Source organism: Ranitomeya variabilis, chromosome 1, assembly GCF_051348905.1.
Source record: "Ranitomeya variabilis isolate aRanVar5 chromosome 1, aRanVar5.hap1, whole genome shotgun sequence".
NCBI classification, from domain to species: domain Eukaryota; kingdom Metazoa; phylum Chordata; class Amphibia; order Anura; family Dendrobatidae; genus Ranitomeya; species Ranitomeya variabilis.
In genome coordinates, this window is record NC_135232.1 from 505,677,750 (window position 1) to 505,703,325 (window position 25,576).

Below are 25,576 nucleotides of genomic sequence, written 5' to 3' on the forward strand. Positions count from 1 at the left end.
AAATTGTCTACACGCGTGTTTTGATACTCAAGCATGTGCGTATCCTATTCCAGGGGGGAAGCATCTGGCCAAATTTACTCTTGTACCGTGGATCAAACAGAGTATCAACCTAGTAGTCAGCACTATTTCTAATCCTAACAATACGGGCATCATGTTCAGCAAGAAGGCGCTCATGTGTCAGGCGCTTCCATGAGATCCAAGTCTATCGTGTGTTGGTGGCGAGATAACAGTCAAGCTTGCATCCCCCGTCCCATCCCGCTAACCACGGACAACAGAGAGGGGATCATTATCCTCTTCATCTCCTGACTGTTGCACACCCATCACCTCTTCCTCTTTGTCCTCCTCCATTTGTTCCTCGGCTCCTGCACCTTCACTAACAGTTTGTCTGGTACCATGAGCCCCCTCGATCACTGTAATGTACCCTCCCATGGCACCCGCCTGTGCAACAACAGTCCAGAACTTAGAGATATTGTTATCGCTTCTGCATCCTCCTCTGTTTCCACCACTTCCGCTGGGACCACCACCTCCTCTCGCAGACTATTCAAAGTGTGCCCCAGTATGTAAATGACCGGAATAGTGATGTTGATAAAGGCATCATCGGCGCTAACCATGGTAGTAGCCATTTTGAAACTGTGCAGAGGGTGCAGAGCTCCTTCATTTGTGCCCACTCCACGAGAGTGATTTGCACTACGTCCGCACTGCATTAACCCAGGCTATGCAAAAGGACATACTGCACCAGGGCTCATCGCTGCTGGCATAGTCCTTGCAACGTGTGCAGAGTGGCATTCCACCATCGCATATCAAATGGTTAACCAGTAGGCTGAAAGACCTCTGTGGTGATGCAAGTCGATGACCTGTGGGGTGTGAATGGCGGAAGTGAGCACACAGCGACTCTTCTTTCTGTAGCAGCGCATCCAGGTCAGGATAGCGGCGGAGAAATTGCTGTACTACCAGGTTGAGGTCGTGAGCCATGCAAGGCACGTGTGTGAGGTTGCCCCGGCATATGGCCACAACCAGATTTGCACCGTTATCGCACATGGCCTTTTCTGCACCACAGTATTAGCACAAACAATTTAGATTATGAAATGTGGTCTGGTGCCGTAGTTCAGCCAATTGTTTGCCCCGCGGCTAATTTCTCCAACTTTCCCTTACACTGAAGTGCTCACTCTGCTGAGCTCCTTTGTTCTTTATAAGAGCTGTGGCAGCGGCTTATCCCTTAAAGAACAAAGAATCAGTCGTTCAAAATTGGACTTGCTGGTGTTAGGTGTTGAGTTCCCGCTTCTGCAAAGGGGAAATCTCGAACCATGTCCTCTGTGGTCTCCCATTCTTCCCAAGCCACAGAGGAGTTTACTGAGCAGAGACGTCGGTCCCAGTATCTTGCTCAAGCTGATGCTGTGCGTCTGGTTACTGCTGCCATCCCAGGTTCAGCTATTATAACCAGCATTAATCAGCGGCGAGCAGACGCTCCAGGGACTGCCTGCTTTTTGTCTACCGAGCATGCCCATGGGATGACCTTACTTTGGAGGTCGGAGGTCACATGCTCAGGTCCTGAAGCGGCTCTGATTGGACCACTGGGAAGGTCTCGGAAGGCTGCAACTATAAAAGGTTCGCATGGCCGCTAGGCCATGCACTAGTATAAACTAAAGTCATGTATGTGTGGATGTGTGTTAGAAATCTGGTGAAAGCTCCTAAACCAACCGCCTCCCTAGCATTCTTGCATGTGGTTGAGTGTTTGAGCTGATTAGCACCAGACTGTGGCATCCAGCACAAGGCACGAGCATACAGCATCAAATAAGCAACATTGGCCAGTCTGGCGCTGTGCATAATCAGTGCGCTTTCCAAGCCCTAGTTAGGGTGGTTAGTGGCATCCGCCAGAACGGCGCTGCGCGCACCTAGTGCGGTAAATTTCTTAGCGTAATTTCTCCCTGACACCACAGTTGCGGCGCCGAGTGCTACTGGGTCTAGAGGGACTCTAACCCTGCTTCCTTGGGGCAGAGTCCTATGACCTAACACTAGCGTTCACTCAGCGGTATTGTGGCCCTGTGACGCAACAGGGTTCGCCTCCTTACATACTGGGTGAAGTTAACCTGTGTGTGTTTTCATTATACTGCAGCAGGTGTCATCTCTGCACGGTGGACCCCGGGCTGTGAACGCACCTTATATCTTCCTTTATATCATTTGGGGCATTCCGCCAGCCCTAACAGCTGTTTAGTTATCTCCAGTGACAATCATTTGCCAGGATCTCTCATACACATTAGACTGTCTGCTGAATCTGAATATAATGGCATCCTTGGCTGACGTTAGCCTAATGTGTATGGGGCCTAGGTAATAATGTATGCAGTTATGTAGGGAAATCTATTGTCAAGAGATGACACATTAGATCACATTACAGAACATGCTTCATTTGGGAATGCCTCCCATTTTTTCATGAACCGTTTTCTCTAATTAGCTAACAGATGGATATTAAAGTCAGACACCAACTATTCCAGCATGTAAATCATAATAGTGGTGGTATTAGAAACATTATCCCAGAAACTTTGCACTACTCTTCAGAATACCCAGTATTCTTGTATCTACCCACTACATACAATACATGTGTAAGAGGGTGAACTGTGATAACATCAGGAGAGCATTAAGACCCTGTTGTCTGAGCTGAGAGCAAAATCCCAGGAAAGAGTGTGTGCTGGTTGGTGGGGCCTAGTGGGTGCTGTAGGGCACTGAGAGGTGATGCTGCTAGAAGCAGAGAGACTGCCATGTGAGATGCACTGTGAGGCAGCTAATAAGAAGTGAGGAGTTTGGACTTGTAAGGACTGTTTGCTGCCAGTGTGTTTTGTGAGGGTGTTTAACCATGATAGGTGTGTGCTTTGGAGTTCTGTGGAATCCGTGCTATGCTGAGATGAAAAGCAACAGAAGACATTGATCCTGTGCAGACCCAGGCAGGTTGCTTTTAGGGAAGTTGTGAGTGACTGCTGGAGGAGAGATGGTATCCTGTACCATCCATATTGAGAGGGACCCAGACAAGCCTCGTTGAAGTGCTATCCCATATCATATCCTGAGGCTACAGAACTGTAAGTCCCCGGCGTGTGGGCTCGGCATCGGCCGACAAGACGTGGAGCCTTGTTTTGCTGTAGCTGTTTTGGCACCGAAGAATTTGGGACTGGCTGCAGCCAATGCAAATTATACGCCTGAGTAGAAACTCACCTCAGGTTAAGGGTACCGTAATAATAGATACCCAGGTATCCCCAGATTAAGTGTTTAAGAGCGTCTGTTAGATCTATATGTATTGTATTGTGGGTTTTGATCAATTTATAGTGTTGCCATCCCAGGGGGTCCCATAATACCACCTCATTCGATTTACACCTGTTTTCTCAGTACCTCGTTTGACCTTTTGTTAGGTAAATTTCTTCTAAAAATCTCAGTGTAATACACTTAAAGTGGGAACTTCCACTATTTCCTTGGCTGAATCCAAGCTGCATCGCATTCAGCAAGGGAATCTTGCAGTGGAGACTTATAGTTCTGAATTCCGCAGGCAGTCAACTGATACCAAATGGAATGACCCGACTCTCAGAAGCCAATTCCTTCAGAGCCTTACTAAAAGGATAAAGGACGCATTAGCAGTGTATGAAACTACTGTGTCACTGGAGTCTGCTATGTCCTTGGCTATTTGGGTGGATAGACGCCTGCAGGACAGATGGGTAAGACCACCTGCTTCTGAGCCCTCTTTCTCCTGGTGTTGATGGGAAGGTCTGAGGGTGAACATATATTTGCAGAGTTAGAGGAACCCATACAGTTTGGGGTTGCATTCACATCATATGTTTCCCCCAACATATGCAACAAAAAGGGTGTATGTTTTTTTTTAGGGAAGAAGGGACATTTTATTGGTGCATGTCCTGTAATTCCAAAGCAGAAAGAGACTCGATTAACCCTTGGGAGCTTTGAGAGTGATAATTAAGGAGTGTGTTCATCTTTAACTTCCAATTCTCATTTTGTCCTGACAGCAGAGGTGATGCTAGCGAGCAGGTCTGAAAAAATTTCTGTGTTTGTAGACAGTGGAGCCGGAGTCTGCAGGGACCTTAATGACATTTTTGTCTGGCTTTGAGGACCCTGCCCCAATTTTGCAGAAGAGGGTAGGCATTTTGGCCTTGTACATTGCCCTGGAGGGTGAGGTGTTGGAAGCTCAGAGGGACGCCCCTACCTCCTGCCCTTTGGTGAGGTTGTTTGTGCCGTCTATATTGCGCCACAAAGTAACCAGAGAATAACCTGACTCTACTTGCTGGCCACCCAGGTGGTAAGCAACAATGAACCTCTTTTCTCCTCATTTTTGGTGGCCTGGGTTGCATCGGGATGTGGTTGAACAAGTGTCTACCTGCAATGTTTGCGCACGTTCTAAAGTACCGCATACCTGTCCATCTGGTCCTGTTTCTCCACTACATGTTCATAACTGTCAGGAGAGACAGGTATAAACATATGACTGTCAGTAAACGCGTGCCAGGTCTGGACCGGAATGTGAATGATTCTGTGTGGTTGTCTACCAGTAATTTCAGGTTGAGGGTCCCTTCCTGGAAGTTGGGACCTAGATTCATTGGTCTCTATAAGATAACCGCCGTCATTGGCCCAATAATGGTTGATGGAAACCAAGAGTTTCAAATTTTGAGGATTATAGATTCTCACCTCCAACGTTGTTCCCTACAATACTTGGTGCACTGGAGGGCTTATGGTCCACAGGAAAAGATGTGGGTTTCTGCATCAGAAGTGAACGCCCCCAGGTTGTTTGATTGTTTTGTTCGTTCCACACCTCTTATCCGGAGGCCATTCGAGAAGGGGGTCACAGGTGTGTCAGTGGCTGCAGATCGTCACTCTGCATCTGATTGTAGAAGGTCTCAGCTGTTTGTTTTTCAGACTTCTTCCTGGACCTTCTGACTTTAGGACCCAGTGACAATCTCCCTTGGCTCTAGTTGAGACTCTTGGACCGGGGTGTATATAACTTCCAGCTTGCTGCTGGAAGGCGCGGTTGATATTTTCTATTTCCAGTTCCCTATTGCAGCTTGGAGCTATTGCAGTCAGCTATCTTTGTCCTTGATGTTGCTGGGAGGCGTCTGTCTTTCTCTCTGCTAAGCTAAGTGTTCCCCCTTGTTTGTGTATTCTATCTGTCTTTAGTGTTAGTGGGGATTGACTAGCACTAATGCTATCCTTCCCGCTGCAGAGCTTATCGCCAGGGTGAGGCAGGGATTAGGTATCCCGCTCGGCGATAGGTGCGGAACCTATATAAGGTAGGGGTAGGGCAGACAGGGTGACGTTATATCTGCCTAGGGGTCTCCACTCTCCCTTCCCTAGTGTTTGGTTCCCTTTCCCTTATCCCTTTGTGTTGCACTTAGCCTTTCCTACACTGTGCATGACACTAGGAAGGGGATTAACTAAGTGGCTACAAGGTGTTCACTGGAGCTCCTGATGGTGGAGACAGACTGGGCTGCAGGTACCACTCCTAGGCATATCCCGGGACTGCAGCTGCTGACCCAAGGGGTCAGGTTCGCTGACACGGACTAGGGCTATGTTCAAACACATTGGTCTAGGACACTGGACCAGGGACTGAACACATACGGGCCAAGGGACAATGTTGAGGCACTGGCCGCACTGGGACGAAGGGACTTCAGGAGCAGAACTATCTGCACTCAGACCAGGGGCCAACATTCAGGCCCTGGCCATGCTGGGTCCAGGGACTCTGGTTCAGGACACTGGCCGCACCGAGACCAGGGATTCGGGTTCAGGATACTGGCCTCAGCGGGCCAAGGGTTTTCTGTTCTGTTTCTGACCTCACAACTGCACTGGTGGAACCCCAACTACCTAATAACTAAGCTCTTTTCTTGGTGACTCCCTAAGGATGGCTGGGAGCCATCTTGCAGGTGTACACATTATGCTAAATGGCTCTCAATGACAGGCTGAGAGCATTTATCATTTGTGTGCCTCCCCTTTAAGAGCAAGGGAGTGCCCACAATAGGCACGCCACGTACTGCGGCATGCACTCAAGGAAGAGGCAAGCGCACACCGGGAGACCACGCCGCGAGGCCGGGACTGTGAATAAGCCGGTGTCCCTGCATGGAGGGGGTCAACTTCTCCCTTTTTATCTGGTTTCCTGTTTAATTTTCATATTGCCCACACCTGTTACTTGCCACATTTGAATTTGAATGAGCATCACATGCTTAAAGCAAGGTAGTTTACCCACTATTTTGGAAAGGTGCCAACAATTTGTGTGAAATTATGTCAAATTTTCTTTTTTTTCTTTGCTTTTTGTGTTGTTCCAATGCACACAAAGGAAATAAACATGTATAACAAAACATGCAATTGCAATATAATTTTCTTGGAGAAATACTTCATTTTCTGGAACAATTTCAAGGGTACCAATGCTTTCGGCCATGACTGCAACTTGGCATAGCTTTCCTGCAATTTCAGTCACACAAATTTCTTTATCTACAAGAAGTCAGCTGAAAATATGCCTTCTATGTATATTTTCTCTTGAATTCACACAGATCGTTCATTCTTATGGAACATGACTATATTGTAACTGCTTATGCTGCCTACCATCCAGCTGCAAAATAAGACAGCTCCTAAAAAGCAGCAGTGACAACACACTCCCTATGCTGTAGTAGGCCATTAACAAAACAATATATATGCAGAAGTTACATGAACTCACTGGAACTGCAAATACTTGGAACAATACTGTGATTCATGGCGAACCTCAGTATGTACATCCTACATGAACAATGTCCATTCTGTGATACAAGCATTGAATTCTGAATCTGGTAGGTGGCCTAGAGTAGTGCACAGACCATTTACACTGGAAGTTGATTATTTTATTTGAAAGTCTCCATGTTTGTAAACTTTCATCTTAAAATGTTTTCTATTAAAAGGATAGTTTGCAGGTTTGTATTCCCCATGAAAGCTGAACGGTACCTAAATAGATAAAATGATATATTGTTCAGACTGTATTTTACAACAGTACTGAATCAAGCAAGTAAAATGATAAAGACAATCATACATATATTAAATGCACCACCTTCCAAAATAGCGGGTTTAAAGTTGGTAGAGGATGACGAGCAAAAATATGGTAAGGGTCCCATTTATAACCTTATATAGGACAATTGATTGTGCATGCATATGGTCCTCTCTTCTGAATTCTAAGGGTAAGAGCACCACATGGCGTCTTTTAGACGCTGGCGCACCTGTCGCTTTTTCCCAGTTGAAGCCACGTCTGCAAAAATGCTGGCGGTAGTTTTCTTGCAGTCGCTTCATTGTCATTTTGCCGTCTTTTTTGCGGCGGCTCCATCGCGGGTGTCTTATTTTTTGCACTCACTCTGGTGGTTAAAAGACTTATCATAAAACGGAAAATTCATGTAATGTCCTTTTGACATTGTTGCACATTATGTTCATTTTATGTGGCGCTTTTTCAGGTGGATTCCAGGTGATAACCACCTGAAAAAAAACTCTGTGTGCATATACTCTAAGGAGACAGCCGACCGAGTATTTTCGTTTTTGCGTTTTCAATTTTTGCTCCCCTTCTTCCCAGAGCCATAATTTTTTTATTTTTTGGTCAAAATGGCCATGTGAGGGCTTGTTTTTGTAGTACAAGTTGTACTTTTGAACGACACCATTGGCTTTAACATATCGTTTACTGAAAAAAAATTCCAAGTGCGGTGAAATTGCAAAAAAAAGTGCAATTCCACAGTTTTTTTTTTTTACCATGTTCACTAAATGCCAAAATTGACATGCCATTCTGATTCTCCCGGTCATTACGAATTCATAGAATTCAAGCATTACTAATTCAAACATGTCTAGGTTCTTTTTTATTTAAGTGGGGGGAAAAAAAATAAAATTTTTGGTAAAGAAAAAAAATGGCGCCATTTTTCGAGATTTTGAGTGTCTCCATTTTTTGTGATCTGGGGCTGGATGTGGGCTTATTTTTTGAGCACCGAGGTGACGTACTTATTGATACCATTTTGGTGTAGATACAATTTTTTGATCTCCCATTATTGCATTTTATTGCAACAAAGCTGTTGCAAAGCTGTTTAGCGATCAGGTTTATTCTTTTTTATAATGATAGATCGGGCGATTCTGAACTCGGCAATACCTAAATGTGTATATTTGATTTTTTTTTTATTGCTATATTTTGAATTGGGCAAAGGGGGAGTGATTTAAACTTTTATATATTTTTTAATATTTTTAAAAAACTTTTTTTTTTACTTTTTGCATGCTTCAATAGGGAGACTACAAGCTGCAGTTGTCTGATTGCCTCTGCTACACACAGGCGATGATCAGATCACCTGTGTGTTTCAGAAATGCTCACTTGCTATAAGCGCCGACAACCAAGTGTCTGGCAGTGCTGGCACCTTGCTCAGTATGAAATGTGCCACACTGACTTGTTGTTCACCAGGAGATGGGCTGCTTTTCCACATCAACAATAATAATTATATTATATATTATAATAATAATAATAATCTGCCTAGATTTTGAAAGCAAGCCCAATATATACAGCTCTGGCAAAAATTAAGAGACCACATCAAAACCCTGTCATGGCCAGCCCAATCTCCAGACCTGAACCCCATTGAAAACCTCTGGAATGTAATCAAGAGGAAGATGGATAGTCACAAGCCATCAAACAAAGAAGAACTTCTTACATTTTTTCGCCAGAAGCAGTGTGAAAGACTGGTGGAAAGCATGCCATGAAAGCTGTGATTAAAATCATAGTTAATCCACAAAATATTGATTTCTTAACTCTTCCTGAGTTAAAACATTAGTATTGTTGTTTCTAAATGATTATAAGCTTGTTTTCTTTGCATTATTTGAGGCCTGAAAGCACTGTTTTGTTTTTGTTTTTCTTAATTTTGACCATTTTTCTTTTTTAGAAAAAAAATACAAAATTTATTGCTTGGAAATTCAGAGACATGTTGTCAGAAGTTTATAGAATAAAAGAACAATTTACATTTTACTCCAAAATATACCTATAAAGAGAAAAATCAGACAAACTGAACTTTTTGCAGTGGTCTCTTGATTTTTGCCAGAGCTGTATACCTACGACCTAACAAATTAGCACTTTTTTAGCATGTCTGTTAAAATAAATGTTGCATTCCACTTAATATTATTTCATTTTTTCTCTCAGTACATAGTAATGTTTGTTGTGAAAGTTATAACGGGCCAGGTTAAAGAAGTTAATGATGTTCGGGAGTATGATATTTCTGAAGATCAGAAAATGAGGATGCAAGATCACAACAAAACCTCCACAAGGCACAAAGATACCATGAATAACAAGTAAGTACAAACAGCTCTCCCCAGTGGGTGGCATATGTTTTTACTGCCTCACTTGGTACTTCATGTGTTAATAACGCACTTCTAGCCTAACTTGTTTCTTGGGTAAAGTGAAATCTGGTATGTCTCCAGTGTGTGAATTTGTTCTGGTAAGTACCATATATCTATCCCATTATAAGTGTTCTAGGGATAGTGCTGGAATTATCATATGGCGCAAACTCCCTTTAAGGCAACTCCTTCAATGGCGTCTGACCTGTGGTCTTTTCCTCTCCAGCCTTGTGCAAAAACACAGCAAAATGGAAACTTTGTGTCTATAGACATCAGTTTTGCTGCCAATCATATCATTGAGCCACAAGTATAAAACAATACCCTCAGCATTGTTGTTACTGAATGTCTGATACCTGTCAAGGCAAAATAACAGCTGATGCAGATTTTCAGTGACTTACCAGTTCATAAAATACCGTTTATACTCGAGTATAAGCCGAGATTTTCAGCCCATTTTTGGGGGCTGAAAGTCCCCCTCTCGGCTTATACTCGAGTCATACCCAGGGGTCGGCAGGGGAGGGGGAGCGGGGGCTGTCTAATTATACTCACCTACTCCTGGCGCGGTCCCTGCAGGTCCCTGCTTTCCCGGCGCCCAGCTTCTTCCTGTACTGAGCGGTCACATGGTACCGCTCATTACAGTAATGAATATGCGGCTCCACCTCCCATAAGGGTGGAGCCGCATATTCATTACTGTAATGAGCGATAACGGTGACCGCTCAATACAGGAAGAAGCTGCGGCACTGGGGAACAGGGACCGCGCCAGGAGCAGGTGAGTATAATGGGGAGGGGGGAGCACTGCGCGATATTCACCTGCTCCCCGTTCCAGGGCCGCTCCGTCTTCAGCATCTTCTGCAGAAACGCTCAGGTCAGAGGGCGCGGTGACGTGGTTAGTGCGCGCCCTCTGCCTGAACATCAGTGCAGAAGACGCTGAAGATGGAGCGGCACCGAAATGAAGCCTGTTGAATATTGAAAGTGCCGGGGGCCTGAGCGACAGAGACGTGAGTATGCGATTTTTTCTTTTTTTTAACTCAGCAACAGCAAATGGGGCAAGTATCTGTATGGGGCCATAACGTTCGTGCAGCACTATATGGGGCAAGTGTCTGTATGGGGCCATAATCAACGTTTGTGCAGCACTATATAGGGCGAGTGTCTGTATGGAGTATCTTATGGGGCCATAATTAACATTTGTGCAGCACTATATGGGGCAAATATCTTTATGGAGCATCTTATGGGGCCATAATTAACGTTTGTGCAGCACTATATGGCGCAAATGTCTGTATGGAGCATCTTATGGGGCCATAATTAACGTTTGTGCAGCATTATATGGGGCTCCTGATTCAATATGGATATTCAAAAACACTTAACCTACTGATGTCTCAATTAATTTTACTTTTATTGGTATCTATTTTTACTTTTGACATATACCGGTAGCTGCTGCATTTCCCACCCTAGGCTTATACTCGAGTCATTAAGTTTTCCCAGATTTTTGTGGCAAAATTAGGGGGGTCAGCTTATACTCGGGTCGGCTTATACTCGAGTATATACGGGGTAGTTCCATTTTTTTTTAAGGCTACGTCTACATGATGTTTATTTAGTGAGTTTTTCATGTTGCAGATTTTCTGCAGTATTTCTGCATCTATTAAGTAATTTAAGTTAGGCTGGTTTCACATTTGCGTTTTTTGCCGCTGCGTTTTACCGCAAAAAGCGCATGCATTATTTTTCCTATACTTAACATTAAAAACGCATGCGTTTTTTTGCATGCGTTTTGCCGCGTTTGACAACGCATGCGTTTTTTCCATGCTTGCGTTTTGTTTCGGAAATGCAACATGTAGTAATTTCTAGAGGCGTTTTTTGCGGCAAAAAAACGTATTGCTGTCTATGTAAACGCATGCGTTTTTAAGCACATGTGTTTGTTTGCGTTAAAAACGCATGCGTTTTTATAGAAAAAAACAAGAATACATACTGATAAGCCACCCCCCACCATCAAGGTGATAAAGGGATCCAAACCCTACCCCTAACCCTACCCCTACCCCTAACCCTACCCCTAACCCTAAAGCCGGTAATTCAATTGCCGGCTTTTCATTTCTCCTGCCTAAACCCGACATGATATGAGACATGGTTTACATACAGTAAACCATGTCATATCCCCCTTTTTTTTGCATGTTCCACACTACTAATGTTAGTAGTGCGATGTGCAAAATTTCGGCGCTGTAACTATTAATTTTAAGGGTTAAATCGCGGAAAAAATTGGCGTGGGCTCCTGCGCAATTTTCTCAACCAGAGTGGTAAAGCCAGTGACTGAGGGCAGATATTAATAGCCTGGAGAGGGTCCACGGTTATTGGCCCCCCCCTGGCTAAAAACATCTGCCCCCAGCCACCCCAGAAAAGGCACATCTGTAAGATGCGCCTGTTCTGGCACTTGGCCACTCTCTTCCCATTCCCGTGTAGTGGTGGGATATGGGGTAATGAAGGGTTAATGTCCCCTTGCTATTGTAAGGTGACATTAAGCCAGATTAATAATGGAGAGGCGTCAATTATGACACCTATCCATTATTAATCCAATTGTATGAAATGGTTTAAAAAACACACACACAATATTGCAAAGTAGTTTAATGAAATAAACACACAGGTTGTTGTAATATTTTATTGCTCTCTCAATCCACCTGAAGACCATCGTTCTGTAACAAATTAAAAATAATAAACCAACAATATACATACCTTCCGTAGATCTGTAACGTCCCACGATGTAAATCCATCTAAAGGGGTTAAAATATTTTACAGGCAGGAGCTCTGCTATAATGCAGCTGTGCTCGTGCCTGTAAACCCCGGAGAATGAAGGTAATGTAGGTCAATGACCTATAGTTACCTTCAGTCGCGGTGATGTGCCCTCTGCTGGATGTCCTCATATGACCTCGAGCCTGGGAACTTTTTCATTGACCTACATTACCTTCATTCCCCAGGGTTTACAGGCAGGAGCACAGCTGCATTATAGCAGAGCTCCGGCCTGTAAAATATTTTAACCCCTTCAGATGGATTTACATCATGGGACGTTACAGATCTACGGAAGGTATGTATATTGTTGGTTTATTATTTTTAATTTGTTACAGAACGATGGTCTTCAGGTGGATTGAGAGAGCAATAAAATATTACAACAACCTGTGTGTTTATTTCATTAAAATACTTTGCAATATTGTGTGTGTTTTTTTTAACCATTTCATACAATTGGATTAATAATGGATAGGTGTCATAATTGACGCCTCTCCATTATTAATCTGGCTTAATGTCACCTTACAATAGCAAGGTGACATTAACCCTTCATTACCCCATATCCCACCGCTACATGGGAGTGGGAAGAGAGTGGCCAAGTGCCAGAATAGGCGCATCTTACAGATGTGCCTTTTCTGGGGTGGCTGGGGGCAGATGTTTTTAGCCAGGGGGGGGCCAATAACCGTGGACCCTCTCCAGGCTATTAATATCTGCCCTCAGTCACTGGCTTTACCACTCTGGCGGAGAAAATTGCGCGGGAGCCCACGCCAATTTTTTCTGCGATTTAACCCTTAAATTTAATAGCTACAGCGCCGAAATTTTGCACATACACACTGCTAACATTAGTAGTGTGGAATATGCAAAAAAAAGGGATATGACATGGTTTACTGTATGTAAACCATGTCTCATATCATGTCGGGTTTAGGCAGGAGAAATGAAAAGCCGGCAATTGGCTTTTCTGCTATATCGCACTGAAGTAAATATATATATATTGTGGTGATACGCTACCTGAGTGTGTTGGGGGACACTCGCTTGGCATAGGATTCAAGCACTCAGGCACGGTACCTCACACAATTCTGGTCATATCCGGTTTATTAAACGTCATAAACCACATGACATACAGTCTATTCATGCAGCAGATAAACTTCTCTGCCACATATTACAATCCCCTTGTCCAGGGTTAACTTCCAGGAGTTCCACTCCTCATGCTGACTTCACGTCAGTCCCAGGTCCTCAACACGGACTGTCCAGGTCGACGGTCTCACAGTGCTTCCAGGACGACTCCACCAGCCAGGAGCCTCCAACACTGACTATACATCAGGTCCACGGTCTCAGGTGCTTGCAGGACTTCTCCAATACCAGGAGTCTCCAACACCGACCGTCCAGGACCTTGCACAGGAACCAAACGGATCCATACACAGGAACCTCCCAGGCACTTTCCCTTTTATCCACCAGTCCCACCGGGTTTCCAAGTCTCGCCCTATTACGATAGTATACCTTAAGTCCGGGACTACCCTTACTTCATGGTACAGGGACTCCTCTGTCGTGTCAATGTAGAGGCAAGCTATCAAATGTTGTTTAACGTCCCCACCTGTGTCATTCACTCTTGTCCCTAACCCAGGTGACACAGTGCATTCAGAAGGGGTTCTCAGTAAAGTCGCTTTACTCCCTGGGTCTATCAGTCCCACCACACTTTCTCCATCCAAAGAAAAAGAGCACTGTCATGGCAAAACATTAGCTGAGCAATTCACAGCATAGCCTGGACCTGCATAGCACAACTGTGCCTGTGGCCCACCGATCTGCGCCACCCCTTTAACTTCAGGAGGCTCCACCCCCTTTAGTGTCACCACCCCCTTAAAGGACTCTACCCCCTTTTGGACACCAACTCCCTTTGTGGATGCCGCCCCTTTTTGGACTCCACCCCCTTTTGGGCAACCATCCCTGGTTGGGTCACCGCCCCCTTTTTTGGGACACAACCCTATTAGGGACACCACCCCTTCCCTGGGGTACACCCCGTGGACTCTCTACAGTACTTTCAGGCCCCAGTTCGCACAGTACACCACTGTGACTCTGGCCTTGCACTGGCCCTTTAAGAATCCGCAAACAAAACAAAAAAATGTTTTGTTTTTTTTCCCTTCAACTCTTCACCAGCTCCTGCTGGCAATCACAAGCCGCTGCTGCTGAACCTCTTGCTGCAACTGCAGCTACGCTCCACAAGGCTCTGCACGGCTCCACCGCAAACTTCGTGGACCCGCCGATCCACAGCAAGCCGCTTGTCACCTTCGTGGACCCGTCGATCCACAGCAAGACGCTTGTCACCTTCGTGTCCCCGCCGAGCCACAGCAAACTTCATGACCTCACCGAGCCACAGCAAGCTGACTTGAGAAAAAAAACTTCACAGTCTCTCACTGACCTCAGTCAGCATAGCACAGAGTCCTGTCTGTTACACATGGTTCTCAGACCGTCTACTCCTCTGGCTCAGATCAGCCAACGCTGCAACATGTGCTTCTTGGACCGTGCCCGCATTCGAAACACCAAATGTGGTGATACGCTACCTGAGTGTGTTGGGGAATACTCGCTAGGCAGCAGGATAAACATTTCAGGCACGATATCTCACACATAACAGTTTATTTTGGTTTATTACACATCATAAACCACATGACGTACAGTCCATTGCGTTACATTTCATGAACTTATCACGACCCTCAGTCCGTTCATGCAGCCGTTAGGCTTCTCTGCTGTATAATATAATCCCCTTGTCCGGGTTACCTTTCAGGAGTTCCACTCCTCATGCTGATTACCTGTCAGTCCCATGGTCCTCACTACATTGACCGTCTAGGTCGACGGTCTCACAGTGCTTCCAGGACGACTCCAATCCCAAGAGCCTCCAACACTGACCGTCCAGGTATACGGTCTCACAGTGCTTCCAGGACGACTCCAATCCCAAGAGCCTCCAACACTGACTGTCCAGGTCTATGGTCTCTAGGTGCTTCCAGGACGACTCCCACTCCCAGGAGCCTCCAACACTGACCATCCAGGGCCTACAGCACACAGACCACTCAGCAGTGTCCAGCCAGGACACATGGAAAGTCTGTCCACACTTGCAGACTACTAAACACTCACACCATGTGCTACACACACCTCCTTTACATAGGTGTAACCACACCCAGGTACCTGTCACATGGCTAGTCAGGTGAGCGTGACATCACCACAGGTCCAGTCACCTACAAACCCACCCAAAGAGGTGTGTCTGTGTTGTGAATTAGACTTTTTGGCTCCCTCTTGTGGTCACTAGTGATATGACTCTGGGATTGTCTTTCTTCACTTTGGCACTCACCTGGGCCGTTAGTCCAGGGGTGTTGCTATATTAACTTCCTGGATCCTTAGTCCAGTGCCTGGCATCGTTGTAATCAGATCCTTCTGTTTGCTCCTGTCCGCTGGTCCTGGTTTTTGCAAAATTAAGCTAAGTCTTGCTTTTTGGTTATTTGGGTTATTTGCTTTGCTTCTATTTTTGTCCAGCTTGTACTAAATGTGATTTCTGACCTTGCTGGAAGCTCTAGGGGTGCTGGTGTTCTCCCCCCGGCCGTTAGACGGTTCGGGGGTTCTTGAATATCCAGCGTGGATATTTTAATAGGGTTTTTTGCTGACCATATAAGTCATCTTACTATATTCTGCTATTAGCTAGTGGGCCTCTCTTTGCTAAATACCTAGTTCATTCTTATGTTTGTCTTTTCCTCTTACCTCACCGTTATTATTTGTTGGGGGCTTGTATCCAACTTTTTGGGGTCTTATCTCTGGAGGCAAGAAAGGTCTTTCTTTTCCCTTCTAGGGTTAGTTAGTTCTCCGGCTGGCGCGAGACGTCTAGAACCAACGTAGGCACGTTCCCCGGCTACTTCTATTTGTGGTGCTAGGATCAGATATATGGTCAGCCCAGTTACCACTGCCCCATGAGCTGGTTTTTTGTGTTTGCAGACTTGGTTATTATTTCTGAGACCCTCTGCCATTGGGGTCATAACATGTCTGAACACGTAAGGTGGTTTTGTGTGAAAGGACCTGTGGTGATGTCATGCTCACCTGACTAGCCATGTGACAGGTACCTGGGTGTGGTTACACCTATGTAAAGGAGGTGTGTGTAGCACATGGTGTGAGTGTTTAGTAGTCTGCAAGTGTGGACAGACTTTCCATGTGTCCTGGCTGGACACTGCTGAGTGGCCTGTGTGCTGTAGGCCCTGGATGGTCAGTGTTGGAGGCTCCTGGGAGTGGGAGTCGTCCTGAAAGCACCTAGAGACCATAGACCTGGACAGTCAGTGTTGGAGGCTCTTGGGATTGGAGTCGTCCTGGAAGCACTGTGAGACCGTCGACCTGGACGGTCAATGTGGTGAGGACCATGGGACTGACGGGTAATCAGCATGAGGAGTGGAACTCCTGAAAGGTAACCCGGACAAGGGGATTATATTATACAGCAGAGAAGCCTAACGGCTGCATGAACGGACTGAGGGTCGTGATAAGTTCATGAAATGTAACGCAATGGACTGTACGTCATGTGGTTTATGATGTGTAATAAACCAAAACAAACTGTTATGTGTGAGATATCGTGCCTGGAATGTTTATCCTGCTGCCTAGCGAGTATTCCCCAACACACTCAGGTAGCGTATCACCACTATATATATAACGAAACCCGACTTTGCCAAAAATCGGCGACTTTTGAAATTGGCCGATCTGTTTCGCTCAACCCTAATTTTGATGATTGGCAGCTGTCACACACTTCTCAGAATGCGTTTCAAAAACGCAAATGCAGGAAAAAACGCATGTAAATGCGGCAAAACGCCACATTATTTTTACCGCATGCAAAAACACATGCGTCTAAAAAACGCAGCGTTTGCACGTGTTTACATGCATTTTTTCACCACCTGTGTTTGCGTTAAAAACACTGCGTTTTTAAACGCAAATGTGAAACTAGCTTAACTTGCAATTTTTTATTCATTGCATTTTTTACATATATTTTTCTCTAATTTGTGACTGTATTTTTTGTCTCTTGTTGGTGTATCATGTTTTAAATAAAGCTACTTTATTTCTTATACTTCCTGGTATTTTGGCTTTGCTAAAACTTTATTGATACAGTCATGAGTTAATTATATGCGTTTTTAGTGCTTTTCCACCTAAGAAACCCACTAAAAAGGCATATATATTTTTCACCTGCAGATTTCCTGCATCCAATGTAATTCTATGTTGTAAATGGACACTTAAAACTGCGTAACAGCAAGAGACATGAACGTATTGTGGATTTTAAACACAGTAAGTTCAAGCTACGTAAATACATAAAAAATTCCCAGTGGGCATGAGATTGCTATAAATCCCATCCACTTTGCTGGAATGGTAATATGCTGCGGTTTTAGCGAAAAGACGCAGCATCAGAAACTCACCAAAAATATGTTGGAATATCTTTTTATTTAGCTTAATGGAAAACGTATTGCTTGGACGACATAATGTAACTCAATGGCACACAGTTGCCGGAGGCATACAGTGTCGGGAGTATTCATATAGTGGATGCTAAAAATGTAGTGTGTATAAAGCCTTGGCAGTCCTTAACCCCTAAATGACCTGGGGTATTTCAGTTTTTTCGTTTTTGCTTTTTGCTCACCTTCTTCCCAGAGCCATAACTGTTTTATTTTACTGTCAAAATGGCCATTTGAGGGCTTGTTTTTTGCAGTACAAGTTGTACTTTTGAATGACACCATTGGATTTCACATATCGTGTACTAGAAAATGGGGGGAAAAAAAATCCAAGTGCAATTCCACAATAGTTTTTTTTTTTACCATGTTCAGTAAATATTAAAACTGACCTGCCATTATGATTCTCCAGGTCATTACGAGTTCATAGACACTAAACATGTCTAGGTTCTTTTTTATTTAAGAAAAAATCCACAATTTTCCAATACCGCGCCTCCATTTTTCGTGATCTGGGGCTGGGTGAGGGCTTATTTTTTGTGCACCGAGCTGATGTTTTTATTGATACCATTTTGGTGTTGATACAATCTATTGATCACCGTTATTGCATTTTATTGCAATGTAGCGGCGACCAGAAAAACTTATTTCTGGCGTTTTTAATTTTTTTCTTGTTACGCCGTTTAGTGAACGGGTTAATTATTATCTATATTGATAGATTGGGCGATTCTGAATGCGGCGATACCAAATATGTGTAAATTTGATTTTTTATTGTTTTGTTTTGGGGCGAAAGGGAGGTGATTTGAACTTTTATATAGTTCTTATTTTTTTTATATTTTTAAAAACATTTTTTTACTTTTCGCATGTTTTAATAGTCTCCATAGAAGACTAGAAGCTCCAATACTTTGATTGCCTCTGCTACACACAGGCGAATATCAGATCGTCTGTGTGTAGCAGAAATGCTCACTTGCTCTGAGCGCTCATAGCTATCTGGCAATTACAACCATAGAGGTCTGCTGGAGACCTCCGGTTGTCATGCCGACACATCGGTAACCCACGATCATGTGACTGGGACACCAATGGGCGGGATTAGTGACACGCTTCCAGGAAGCGCAAGTTAAATGCCGCTATAAGAGATTGACAGTGGCATTTAACTAGTTAACAGCCTCGGGTGGATCACGATTCGACCCACAGTTGTTGCGGGCACATGTCAGCTGTATAGATCGGCTCAGCACCAGAGCTCGCACCAAACAGGAGGAGTCCAGCATGGGTATACTATTACACCCAATGTCGGAAAGGGTTAAAGGGATCTGTCACCAGGTTTTGCTATCCCATATGAGAGCAGCATAATATAGGGACAGAGATTCCGATTCCAGCAATGTGTCATGTACTGGGCTGCTTGCGGTCATTGTGATAAAATCACTGTTTTATCTGCTGCAGATCAACCAGTTCTATGAATGCTGATCTCTGTATAACCACACCCACACCACTGATTGAAAGCTTTCTGTGTACATTGTGCATAGGCAGAAAGCTGCCAATCTGTGGTGTGGGCGGAGTTATAGAGAACTCATGAACATGCTTGACTACCTGGCAGCGGGTTTACTAGTCCTCTAGTGATAATCTCCTGCTGATAAGACACTGATTTTTATAAAAACTACATTAAGCAGACCAGTAAGTGATCGCTGTAATCATGGTCTTTGATCCTATATTATTCTTCACTCAGATTACGGTAAGTAGCAAACGCCTTGTGACAAATCCCCTTTACAGCAAGTCAAATGTGGACAATTTCAGAATTTTAATTCTACAACCTCTCAGACCTAATAGTGTACTTGTATTCGACAGTAGAGTTCAGCAAATAAATTTGTAGAACTCGCCTTCTACATGCTGGAATATCCGGCGCCTCTTCTCATTTGTGGACCCAGCACGATGTCATTGTTGCAGCACGATACACACATAGTATTACAAATCGGAAGAGGCATCAGAGGTACCAGCAAATGGGAGGCAGTTCATAAATTTCCTTTCCACCAACCAGGAACTACTGATTTGTCCATTGGAAAAAGATCCTGTTTATTGGTTCACTTACGTCTACTCAACAGCTATGTGTTCTTCTAAGCAGCACACTGGGTGTCTGAAAATAGGGTTTATAGACACTCAGCAGAAGAAAGCTGTGAAAATGTGAATATTCTTACACACTCATATTATTATTATTATTGTTATTTATTTATATAGCACCATTGATTCCATGGTGCTGTACATGAGAAAGGGTTACATCAAGATACAAATATCACTTCAAGTAAACAAACTAGCAATGACAGACTGATACAGAGGGAAGATGACTCTGTTCTTGTGGGCTTTCATTCTACAGGATTATGGGGAACAAGACAGTAGATCGGGTGTTGCAGTAGCTCCGATGGTGTTGAGTTGGCCGCGCAGTCATTGCAGGTTGTAAGGTTTTTTGAAGAGATGGGTTTTCAGGTTCCATCTGAAGGATCCAAATGTGGTGGATAATCGGACATGTTGGGGCAAAGAATTCCAGAGGTTGAGGGATATACAGGAGAAGTCTAAATGTGGAGGAGAGAAGGAGGTTTTGGGAGGACCGGAGATTACGTGAGGGAATATATTGGGAGATTAGTTTGGAAATATACGAAGGAGAAAGATTATGGATGGCTTTGTAGGTCAGTGTTAGTAGATTAAACTGGAAATGCTGGGAAATTGGGAGCTAGTGAAGGGATTTACAAAGAGGAGAAGCAGGAGTGTAGCGAGGAGAGAGATTAATAATTCGGGCAGCAGAGTTAAGGATGGACTGGAGGGGTGTGAGAGTGTTAGAAGGTAGGCCACAGAGGAGGATGTTGCTGTAGTTGAGGTGGGAGATGATTATGGTATGTACAAGCATTTTGGTAGAGTGAGGGTTGAGGAAAGGATGGATCCTGGAAATATTTTTGACCTGGAGGCGACAGGAGGTGGCAAGAGCTTGGATCTGCGGTTTGAAGGACAGGGCAGAGTCAAGGGTTACTCCAAGGCAGCGGATTTCCGGGACAGGGGAAAGTGTGATTTAATTTACTGTGATAGATAGATCAGGTAGGGAAGATATGCTAGATGGAGGAAAGATAATTAGTTCAGATTTGTCCACACTGACCTTGAGGAAGCGAGAGAAGAAGGAGGATATGGCCGATAGATACTCTGGGATTCTGGACAGCAGAGAGGTGACATCTGGGCCAGAGAGGTAGGTCAGAGTGTCATCAGCATATAGATGGTACTGGAAGCCAAAGGAATTTATGAGTTGTCCCAGGCCAAGGGTATAGATTAAAAAGAGAAGGGGTCCAAGGACAAAGCCTTGATGGCTACCAACAGAGAGCAGGCGAGATGAGGAAGTAGTGTGGGAGTAGGAAACGCTAAATGTGCGGTTGGTAAGGTGTGAGGAGAACCAGGATAGGGCAAGGTCTTTGACATGAAAGGAAGAGAGGATCTGTAGTAGGAGGCAGTGGTCAACTTTGTCGAAGGCAGAGGACAGGTCAAGAAGGAGGAGTATAGAGAATTGTCTCTTAGCATTGGCTGTAAGTAAGTCGTTAGTAAGTTTGTCAGGGCAGTCTCAGTGGAATGGTGGGGACGGAAGCCAGATTGTAGGTCGTCGAAGAGTGAGTTAGATGCAAAGTGAGAGGAAAGTTCAGCGTGGATGTGCTGCTCAAGGAGTTTGGAAGCAAATCGGAGCAAAGATGAGGGGCAATAGCTGGACATAGCACTCGGGTCAAAGGATGACTTTTTGAGGATAGGTGTGATTGTGGCATGTTTGAAAGCAGAGGTGAAGGTACCAGAAGTAAGTGATAGGTTGAAGTGCTGGGTTAGAGATGGGATAAGTGTGGTGGTGAGGTTGGGGAGGAGGTGGGATGGGATGGGTCAAGTGCGCAAGTGGTGAGGTATGATTTGGAGAGAAGATGGGAACGCTCTCCTTCAGTGATTTTGGAGAGGGAAGTTATGGGGTTAGGGCATTGGTCTGGTATACAAAGGGGTTGTGGTCGGACAACAAAGACTTGCCTTGTTTGGTCTATCTTATTTTTGAAATGCGTGACAAAGTCCTCATCAGAGATTAGGGAAGTCTGAGGGGGCAGTGGTGGGCGGAGGAGTGAGCTAAACGTGCTGAACAACTGTTTGAGGTTGTGGGATAAGGAAGATACGAGGGATGTAAAGTAGGCCTGTTTAGCAGAGGTGAGAGCTGATTTGATTGCTAGTGTTGCTTGTTTGAATGTGGTAAAGTCATCTTGCGAATGCATTTTCTTCCAACGCCGCTCTGCAATTCTGGATACTTGCCTAAGCTTTTTAGTGATGTTATTGTGCCAGGGTTGTCTATTGATTTGTCGTCCTCTGCTATGCATGACGGGCGACCGAGTCGATGGCGGGTGCAAGAGTGGCATTGTAGAAACTAGTGGCAGTGTCTGTGTCATGGGGTGAAGATATGGAGGACAGCGGTAGAATAGAGTCAGAGATTGCATATAATTGTTTGCCAAATTGCTAGTACATTCCACAAACTTAAAAATAAAACTGAAACTTAACATAAACCCTTTACGCAAAATCTGGTGATTTACGTCCACTGCAGACCATATACACTGTGTTCCAAATTATTATGCACAAAGAGTTTAGGAGTGATAAGGTTAGAATTTTTTTGTTTGTCATTTAAACCCATTGATCGTGATGTGTGTCAGGGCTCTTTACATCACTGAAAGCAATTGCAGATACCTGTGCAAATTAGTTTGGCAGATGTGTCCAAATAAAGGCAAGACTACTTAAGAAGGCTGTTCCACATTATTAAGCAGCCTACATTTTTGGCCAAAATGGGAAGGAAAAAGGATGTGTCGGCTGCTGAGAAGCAACAAATTATGGAGTATTTAGGTCAAGACATGACTACAATCAACATTGCCAAGACACTTCATCATAATCATCGCACAATTAAGAAGTATGTAGCTGATTCCCAGCACACACGTGTGCGTGCTGATAAGGAAAAATTGAGGACCCTTTCCAACAGGCAATTGCGTAAGGTTAAAAGAGCAGCTGCAAAAATGCCTGGTCATAGCAGCAGACAGGTTTTTGAAGCTGCTGGTGCCTCCAACGTCCCCAAAACAACAAGATGCAGGGTCCTTCAGAGGTGCGTAAGCCATCCTGTCGACCACCTCTATCCACTGCATACAAGCAGAAACAGCTCCAGTGGGCCAAACGATACATGAAGACTGACTTCCAAACTGTTTTGTTCACAAACTGTTTTGTTCACCGATGAGTGCCGTGCAACGCTCGATGGTCCAGATGGATGGAGTGGAGGATGGCTGGTTGATGGACACCCCATGAAAACACGGCTAAGGCGCCAACAAGGAGGAGGTGGTGTAATGTTTTGGGCTGGAATCATGGGGAGAGAGATTGTCGGCCCCTTTATGATCCCTGAAAGGGTAAAGATGAACTCCATAATCTATGTGGAGTTTCTAAAAACACTTCCTGCCATGGTTCAAGGGGAAGAACTGTGCTTTCCGCCGCAAGATCATTTTCATGCATGATAATGCACCGTCTCATGCTGCAAAAAACACATCTGCATCTCTGGCTGCTATGGGCATAAAAGAGGACAAACTTATGGTGTGGCCACCATCTTCCCCTGACCTCAACCCCATTGAGAACCTCTGGAGCATCATCAAAAGGAGTGTCTATGATGGCGGGAGGCAGTTCACATCTAAGCAACAGCTCTGGGAGGGTATTCTGTCCACATGCAAAACAATTGAAGCAGAAACCATCCAAAAACTGACAAATTCAATGGACGAGAGAGTTCAGAAGCTTCTTTCGAACAAGGGGTCCTATGTGCAAATGTAACATCACCTAGAATAAAGTTTTCACTTGAAAACTGTTTGATTTCATTTTGTAATAAGCTGATAATGCTTATAACTTCACAATTGAGCATTTTTTTGTTCAAAATAAAATAAAAAAGGTTGAAAACTCTGCTGTGCATAATAATTTGGAACATGCATTTTGAGTGTTTATTTTTTTTAAAAAGATACTGTTTTCATAGGCAGTTTGTTCCAAAACATTGCAATTATACTAGAATAGTAGATGACTGGAAAATAACAATGACTGCAATTCTGATAGGTAATTTAGAGAAAATATGAGGAAATATTATTTGCATAATAATTTGGAACACAGTTTAAAGTTAAAGATAATAGTTCCTTTTTCCAAATATGGTATATAAAAAGACATTGCCCACTATAGTCCTCATGCCAAACATGATACCCATTTAATCCCTTAATGACCAGGCCAAATTTTTCAAATCTGACGAGTGTCACTTTATGAGGTAATAACTCTGGAACGCTTCAACAAATCCCACTGTATCTGAGAATGTTTTTCCGTGACACATTGTAATTTATGTTAGGCCATGTTGAGACGTCCTGATACTTCTGGTTCTGGAAAATCCGTACTGGTGCTATCCGTATTCGTGATTCACATCCGTGTTCCGTCTGTGTGCAGCATCAATGTGACATATTCCGGCGTCTGGTGCTGAATCAAACTCTCATAATTTTCGCCTGGTCTCCCTGCGATCAGTGAGACTAGGTAACGCTGATGAGACTTGTAGTCAGCACCCACCATCTGTGTATCACGCGCAATTGAATAAATAAAAACAGCGTGGGGGTCCCTCTTAATTTTTCTAAGCAGCTGAGAGAAAGCTGACAGGTGGGTGCTGGTGTTGATATTCTGGGAATGGGCCAATAGCCATAAAGGTTCCCAGCCTATTAATAACAGCTCAGAGCTGTTTGCTTAGCCTTTACTGGGGCACTGGTAAAAAAAATGACTTGTGGTCCCCCTTAATTTTACTAACTGGCAAAGACTAAACAGACAGATGTGGACTGATAATAATAAGCTGGGAAGGGGCCATGAATATTGGCTCCTCTCCCAGACTAAGAACATCAGCCCTCAGCCGCCTCAGGAATGGTGCAACCATTAGATATGCCAATTCCTGCCTCGGCTCTTCCCACTTTCCTGGTGCCGTGCAAAGTGGGGTAATAATTTTAGGGTTGATGTCAGCTGTGTATTGTCTGCCGACATCAAGCTCAGGGGTTAGTAATGGAGAGGTGTCTATCAGACACCCCCATTACTAACCCCGTGGTCAGTATTAATAAAGAGACACACACACACACACACACACACACACACACACACACACACACACACACACACACACACACACACACACAGAAAAGTCCTTTAATTGAAATAAACACTCCCTGACCCTCTTTAATCCATTCATTATTGTAAGAATAAAAAAGTCATCCTCACCTGTCCACCATTAATCCATAATGCTGATGTCCTACGACGATCCACAACTCTGCTACATCCAGATGGTTTGGTGAGCGATGACATCAGTGATGCAACCATTCACCCCGCCAGCCAGAACACGCTGAGCACGAGAATGTGGCTGCAGTGACGAGTGGTGAAGTCATTAAGGTTATTACAGGCAGCGATTCCCAAGCTCAGCTCAGGGTGTGTCATTAAGCAAAAATAAGTCCAATTATATTTGTAAAAAATGTTTACATAAAGTATGAAATAAATAACATAAAAGTGTTTTACCATTAGAAAAACGTGTTTTTATGTTAAAACAAAAGTAAACAAAAATGTACACATAATTGGCATTTCTGCATCTGGAAGGAACCACGCTATAACATTGTCCCGTTATCTAAACTGTATTGCTGTGAACACAAAAAAAAGAAAAACACTGAAAAAATATAGCTTTTTTCATCATGCTGACACTAAACAGGTATAGAAAGTGATCAAAACGTTATACACAGTGTTCCAAATTATTATACAAATTATATTTTTCTCGGATTTTCCTAAATGGTTGGTGCAAATGACAGTCAGTCTAATAAAAGTCATCACCCGTTAGACTATACATCGAATTTTATTGAAGAAACCTCCCAATGATAACAATATAATCTCCAAAATGAATAAAAACTCCAAATGCACTGTTCCAAATTATTAGGAACAGTAGAGTTTAAGCTCACAAA

The 25,576-nt window shown here is 44.0% G+C and overlaps 1 protein-coding gene across 1 annotated transcript in view; it reads left to right on the forward strand.

Annotated features, from left to right (window-relative positions):
• The window catches only part of CERS1 (ceramide synthase 1), a 146,186-nt gene that overhangs the window by 112,012 nt on the left and 8,598 nt on the right, over window positions 1-25,576 (forward strand). Inside the window, exon 6 of the mRNA XM_077252722.1 lies at window positions 9,152-9,300. Within this exon, the coding sequence (XP_077108837.1) occupies window positions 9,152-9,300 (149 nt within the window). The remainder of the gene's footprint in view (window positions 1-9,151; window positions 9,301-25,576) is intronic.